This window comes from Cydia amplana, chromosome 5, assembly GCF_948474715.1.
Source record: "Cydia amplana chromosome 5, ilCydAmpl1.1, whole genome shotgun sequence".
NCBI lineage: Eukaryota > Metazoa > Arthropoda > Insecta > Lepidoptera > Tortricidae > Cydia > Cydia amplana.
In genome coordinates this window covers 6,098,075-6,105,323 of record NC_086073.1, presented here as the reverse complement: position 1 = coordinate 6,105,323, position 7,249 = coordinate 6,098,075, and the positions used below count along the sequence as shown (strand labels likewise).

General features: G+C 37.2%; 1 protein-coding gene across 1 annotated transcript; it reads left to right on the top strand.

The window, feature by feature from the left end:
• The first annotated feature begins 4,311 nt into the window (after nt 1-4,311).
• LOC134648436 (chymotrypsin-1-like) lies at nt 4,312-6,949 on the top strand. The gene is made up of 4 exons (XM_063502956.1): nt 4,312-4,729; nt 4,807-5,036; nt 5,623-5,801; nt 6,776-6,949. Exons 1-4 carry the CDS (start codon nt 4,441-4,443, stop codon nt 6,918-6,920), a joined length of 843 nt encoding a protein of 280 aa, XP_063359026.1. The 5' UTR covers nt 4,312-4,440; the 3' UTR covers nt 6,921-6,949.
• The last annotated feature ends 300 nt before the right edge of the window (nt 6,950-7,249 follow it).

The window sequence follows — 7,249 nt, the reverse complement described above, 5'->3', positions numbered from 1 at the left end:
TGTTGTTTGCAAGCACAGAAAAGTGTTTGCAAGAGATGTAGGTAATATTAGTTATGCAGAACTCTGCGTAGGGGACGCCACTAGCACAAACAGTGGGTCTACCGCGAAACACGAAAATCTAAATGTTCTGTCTCTTTCGATATTTGTGCGAGATAGAAAGATAAGTATATAAAGAAATTTAGATTGTAACTAGTTACTTATTTTATAAATTATTCTCTTTGAATACCAACGACAATGGCAGCTAGTTATGTAAATATAAAATGTCACCAAAACTGTTCTTAGGTACTGTTGTATGTATGTATTTCTAAAATATGTTTTCTTTAAGCCTCGATACCCCTCTCGGAGGCAGAGCGGGCGTGGAACGCGATTACACCCGGATGATTGGTTGTGCACTCGCTCCGTAGCAACCACTGAACTCATTTGATGGCTAAATTTCCACGGCCCAAGTGTCGAGTCAAATGTTACACAAGGGACATAAATTATTGAAGCATGGAACTGGTCACTATTTTGGTAAATAAGTAACTAATTTCTTTTAATACTATCTCTTCTAAAATATGTTTTCTTTAAGCCTCGACACCCCTGTCGGAGGCAGCGATTACAGCGGGCTGATTGGTCGCGCACTCGCTCCGTGGCAACCACTGAACTCATTTGATGGCTAAATTTCCACGGCCCAAGTGTCAGAGTCAAATGTTACACAAGGGACATAAATTATTGAAGCATGGAACTGGTCACTATTTTGGTAAATAACTAATTTCTTTTAATACTATCTCTTCTAAAATATGTTTTCTTTAAGCCCCGACACCCCTGTCGGAGGCAGCGATTACAGCCGGCTGATTGGTCGCGCACTCGCTCCGTGTAGCAACCAATGAACTCACGACTCATTTGATGGCTCAATATCTATGATGTGGGGGACCACACTACCTATAGTTTTGATGCGAAAAAAAATTACACCCCCACTTTATGTGTAGGGAACCTCCCCTAGGGTACCTACCCTACGTAATAAGTAGGTACCTACCTAGGTAACAAAAAATATAAGATAGTTTCAAGCTATACTGATAGCATTATATTTTAGTTGTAACCATTTTTCATATTAGGCACTGATTAGTAGGTAATTGGAACATTAGTAAATTAATTTATATTAAGCAGAAACGCCTGCAAACGAGGCTATTAAGTTATGTCACTATATAGTATAAAACAAAGTCGCTTCCCACTGTCTGTCTGTATGTATGCTTAGATCTTTAAAACTACACAACGGATTTTGATGCGGTTTTTTTAATAGGTAGATAGAGTGATTCAAGAGGAAGGTTTATGTATAATTTGTTAACCCGTGCGAAGCCGAGGCGGATCGCTAGTTATTTATATACTAATTACATCCATTTGGGTCTGCCCGCGGAAGCAAGGTCGATGGGGTGGAAAGGTAACATGCCGACCATGCGGCTGATATTTCCGTCGTTCAGGTTTTATTTTGCTTTTTCCGTATCGTGAAAAGGTTTGGCAAAAAGTTGGTAGAATTTTAATTGCGTGTGCTATAAACATTTAAGAAACGAACCGAAAATAAATTTAGTAGACACATATACTTATCGATATCATATACCTATTATGCGTTATATATTTATTATATTATTCAAACATGATATAGCACGACTAGTATAATATTTACCACTGCAGTAGATCTTCAAACATATGTTTAGGTACCTATTTTTACCCGACTACGGCAACGCAAAAGGAGGGTTATGATTTTCATCTAATGTTGTTAACAACGATTTCTCGTAGGTACTGCGTAGGTAGGAATTAAAATGTTAACCTTTAAAAATAGCTTTGAATACCTATAGAATGTTTGATAATCATTATCCACCAGTTCCACGATCGCAAGTATCGCAACATAAGCAAGAAAGAAACACGTGTGGAGCCCGTTATAGCTACGTCACGTGCGCTGCAGTCTGCAGTGCGAGCCGCACCGCAATGGAAACAATCACTAATACACAAGCAACTATATACCTTTCTACATTGTCTTAAGAGCGTTGGGGTTAGTCTTAATACACATTATATCAAAATAAACGCACAATCATGCAAACGCGGACGTGAATATGAAAATAAAACCCGCGTAGAGAACGGCGCGGAGTAGACTAAATACATTCATATAAATTCCTTTGTTAATGATAATTCAAATCGTAAGCGAATCAGCATCTTTTAAGTTGGTGTATATGACATTGGGCCCGATTCGGATTTTGTAATAGACATCTATTAGATATCTTTTAGACATCGCCAAGATACGATAACGATATGCTTAAGATCTAACCTGTCAAATTTGACATTTCCGCGATTCTGGAGATACTCTTGAACGATTTCCACAAGATATTACTTAGAGATCTAATTCACATCTAATAGATATCTAACACGATCTATAGTAAAAGTGACATTGGTTGCCCGAATTGCGCTGCAAAAGAGAACTAGTTGAAATCTAAACTATAACGTATCTAGAATGGATCTAGTACGTGTCGTCTCTTGTGAATATCTTGAAGTTCGAATACGGCAGATTATTTAGGAACTTTAACTATTTACAAGCAACGATTCTCAAAAAGCTAAATGCGTGCTTATAAATAACAAAAAAAAGGCTGGTTTATTTGTATAAGCATTATTCTAGGTATATAATTATAGTTTATTTTAAAATGTATCATTAAATATAATTCTTTACTCTACTACGACATAAATTTAAAATTATGCCTAAACTTTTAAAATTTAAAGCCTTCGAAACAAACACGAAACGAACAGCAATCTAGTGTCATAAAAAATACTTACACTTTATTCAGGTTTGAGGTTACGAAGCATTTAACGATCTGCTAATACTCTCACTTTTTAACAGCTGTAATCACTGAATCGATATACACATTTGTTTTGATTTGACTCTGAACTCGCACCTGACTCGTCCAAAATGTAAATTATTTTAAAAGTGCCCGTTTACATTTCCTTTGTCATTATATATGTGGCGTTGCTTATGGTGTGGATATTAGAAGAGGGGTTTAGGGTAAAGGGTTCTTTGATGGATGGTAAGTTGGTTGTTTTAGGTTATGTTTAGTGCGCGGGTAAGCCACGCGCGGCGCTGTCGGCGGCCGGCGGTGGTCGACTGAGCGAGGGCGGGCGGTTTCTTGCTTCATTCTTACTCACTTACGCTTTTAGAATAAAATCATCCGTCTCATTTCCCCTTCAAAACTCGTATAACTCAAACGGGACAGGAGTAACATTTACACTGTAGTTTGTACTCGATTCACATTTTGGCCATTGGTAGGTATTAAAGTGTCATTCTATAGAACTTGCTAACTATGTACACGAATCGCCATAAATAAACTGTCACAAAATATGAATTTACTAGTGACTTTTGTTGACATAGTTAGCAAGTTCCATAGAATGACACTTTAAATGATAATGTAACGCTACTAATTTGATGGTTTGGCGAACTTTGGTCATATTAAATATTTCATTTCGTTGTCGATTATTTTACAGAAGTAGTTGGGAGGTGGGCCACTTTAATTTAAACTTCTGCCTACTCAATTCGTCGCAGCAGCTGACTAACCATGAGGCGTATTGAGATTGTAATAAATTTGATCACGATATGATCTATCAATGTCAAAAGTTACGTTTCCGGTTGAAGAAATGAATATGTCTCCATGTAGGTATATGTTCTACGTACAAAAGCTTAAAGTTACCTACATAGTAGAGTCTGTGCGGAAAGAGAAGAGCCGTGGAATGTATTGGGCCCAATATAATCCACGACTCTTCTAAGCTCCTTCCGCACAGACTCTAACATTACGTTTGTCAACATTTATTATCATGTAAAGTGTATGGGATAACTTCATCACGGGGTAATTTTGAAAATCGCTAATATCTAACAAGAAGCACTTTGGCATACGGATGTGCAAGTTGCGGAAAGCTTCCATAAAATTCTATAAATTCTCGGAAAATTTATAAAACTTTCACTAGGAAATATGGGAAATTTAAATTTTAAATTGGAAAGTTTCAATTCTCATACAAAAATGTAAGACATTTTCCGAATTTTTTCTACGTTAAATTTCCGAAACATTTCGCAATTTTGGAAAGTTTCCTTAGGCACATCAGTACTTTGGCAACACTTATGCTACTGCACCGTTTACCATACCGAGGCATCTTGATTGCTGTTGCTACGAAATTACTCCAAACACCTTAACAACATTTTCCTACCAACTTTAAATTGCGCATTTATTTATCAAACCCTATTATTTGGGGGGAAGTTGGTTCGATAAACTATTGATAGTAGTGTGTTAGTTCATACATACGTCGTGTGAATTTTGTCGTATAATTAGAAATTGATTGTAGTTGAATTTTGCCACTTCACTGATTTTACTCGACTATAAAATCTCCAGTTATCGAAGTAGAACGCCCCTGTATCGACGCTTTTAGGAGAACATGCCTTATAGAACTTCAGTTTTTTTTTATAAAATTACAATTTATTTCCAAGTTAATGCCGTTGTCTGCCATATAAAAGACTTAGGAGAAACAAAAGTAGATTTATTAAAAGCAGAAATATTAATAGCTGGTGGCAAACCTGCGGATTTAGAATCGTACCCTTGGAATGTTCAGTTCTTGAACAGTGGAGGCATGTGTGCGGCAAGCATTTTAACTCAGAAAACCGTGTTAACAGCAGGACACTGTTTCGACTTTAACAAAAATATTGGAGATATGTCAATACTGGCAGGTAGTACCTGCTTGCTCGTAATATCACGTAGAACGATAGCTAAGGCACAGTTCCTAAATTTTAAGTATAATTTTCAGCATCGCGTTACATCTTTGATCACCATAGGCAACAACACAATGTCTGGGATTTTAGGATCCACCCGGATTATAACACTTCAGCGATATTCTCCGATGACATAGCCATCATTTTCATAGAAGACATGTTCCTCTTCGATCGGCACGTGAAGCCCGCGAAGCTCGTCAATACTGATCGGTGGATGAGAGAAACTGGGACTACGTTCACAGCGACTGGATGGGGACAGACCTCGGTATTTGTTTATATTTACATCAAACAATTATTAAGTTTTCTATTATGTTTAGATGAAACGTACGTGTTATAATATTTTATGATTTATTTTTTAGGTATAACTCCTAAAGATTAACTCTGTTTCGAAACTGATAAACCTTTCGTATACTGATCATAAAATATATGTGATTAACTTAGCCTTAGCCTAGTAGTTTTTGTGCTTAATCTGCATTGATGAGAATTGTTAGTTATGTAGGGTTTTTAGAACGCTAGTTATATACAATTCATTCATTTTATCCCACATGTTTAGTTAACGTAATGTTGTTCTTGCGTACCTAGTGTAGTCGCATTTCCGTTACCAAAAATGCCCCAAAAATCAGTAAGGGATGAACCTTTCGTTTGTCTTTACATTTTTCTAATTTGCCGGTTTTTCATGTGAGGTCTGTGGTTTTTGATGTACCGTCACGCTCCGCGAGTGTTACGCCATTTAGGGTTGTAGCTAAATTGGACATTCCATAGCGTAAGGAACCAATTTAACTAGGACCCTAAATGGCGTAACAATCCCGTGTGGTGACTGTACGTGTACAAACTGTTATTGTTCAATCCAGGAAGATGGTGAACTATCACTGAGAGGTCTTATGGAAGCAAAATTGCGCTTTATTCCACGCAAGGAATGCTTGAAAGAATACGAAGGAGTGATATTCAGTCATGACATGTTCTGCCTTTACGGGAATGGGACTAGTGATACATGTAAAGGAGACTCAGGAGGAGGCATCTTGTGGAATAAGTGAGGTCTATTTTACAGCATTAACTTAATTTATGAATGAATTTCTCAGTATAATTGTGTGGTTTGATCTACAAGGTATTTCGAGTTCAATGTTAAATATTATATTGAACGTTGTTGCTAACCGTGAGATTGGGGTAGCTTGGAGCGTCAATCGGTATTTTATTATTCTTCTGATAGAAACATAAGTATTTGTATTTGATGCTCATTAGTACCTACAAGCATGGTAAGGTCAAATGTCGGCTGGCTATATCGGCTATTAATAATGTAGATGTACTTACCCTCTTTATCGACCGACCATAAAATTACCATGCTTTCCTTAGTTTTCATATTACGTCAAGCAAATGACGGGTCAAGAAAAATGTACTACATTTATTTTCATGATTTGCCGACGACATCGACACTACTTGATTACCAAAAACAGTGAAGTTACCGGTCATGAAAACTAATTTTTGCCGCCTGAAAAGTAGCGATACTTTTGTTAAAATCTACGATATCGGCGTTTTACAATTTAAAACGCATTGCCATAAGAAGTAGAAGTATACATGTTGAAGTTTGGTACATCACGGCCATGTGAAAAAAAAAACAACGGGTTGCACTCAGGGAGTGCCGGCAGAAATGAAAACTAAATGACTATTGCAAAATGTCTGCAGCACTATGTATAATTGAGGTTAACGCCATCTAGCGTTATTTCGTCGCATTACTTGAAACCCCTAACCACATCACTGTTAGTACTCGAGTTATATTAATACCAGTTAGAGGGAAACTCACTAGATGGCATTTAAATCAATAAAGAAAAACTCAATGACATTGAAAGTCAGTTTTTCGATCAGGTCACGTGTCCGTCTTACGTCTTACGGTCACATGACACCTGTTACGAGTTTAACATTTTTTCCCCATCACAAAAAGTGCACAGCGCCGCTAAAGAAGTTTTAACTTCAAAAAGTAGAATACATAATAATCGCTTATGGTTCCAGTATGATTGTGGGCATCGTGTCGCACGGCAAAGGCTGCTTGAAGTACCCCGGCGTTTATTCCAACGTCTACTACTACACGGGCTGGATAAAGAACATTACCCAAGAACTGTTTCAAAAATATTGTCGATTTCAGTCATTTGGTTAGGTCCTACTTACAAATAATAAAAAATAAGTATTTTTGTACATATACACTTTTTTTTTAAAGTGATAACCTAACCAGCGATTGATAATAAACATAGATGACGAACTAGCTCTGCAAAATGACCCCACACATATTGTGCCACGGTGGGTAGGGCGTAAATATTGTGCCACGGAGCTATTTAGTTCGCAAATGGCGGCCCTTTGTGACAGTCGTAGTAAGAACTACTTAGATCAGTGTTTTTCAAACTTTATGGTGTCACGGCCCTTTATGACCACTAAATTTTTTTCGCGACCCCCACACCACGTTTCTACGTTTTTCTATCTATATAGAGT

Bases quoted from the DNA above. Each gene is read 5' to 3' on its own strand.
- LOC134648436 (XM_063502956.1), top strand. From the start codon at position 4,441: ATGCCTTATAGAACTTCAGTTTTTTTTTATAAAATTACAATTTATTTC. The intron at 4,730-4,806 runs GTAGTACCTGCT...TATAATTTTCAG, and splicing joins AGATATGTCAATACTGGCAG to CATCGCGTTACATCTTTGAT. The intron at 5,037-5,622 runs GTATTTGTTTAT...TGTTCAATCCAG, and splicing joins CTGGATGGGGACAGACCTCG to GAAGATGGTGAACTATCACT.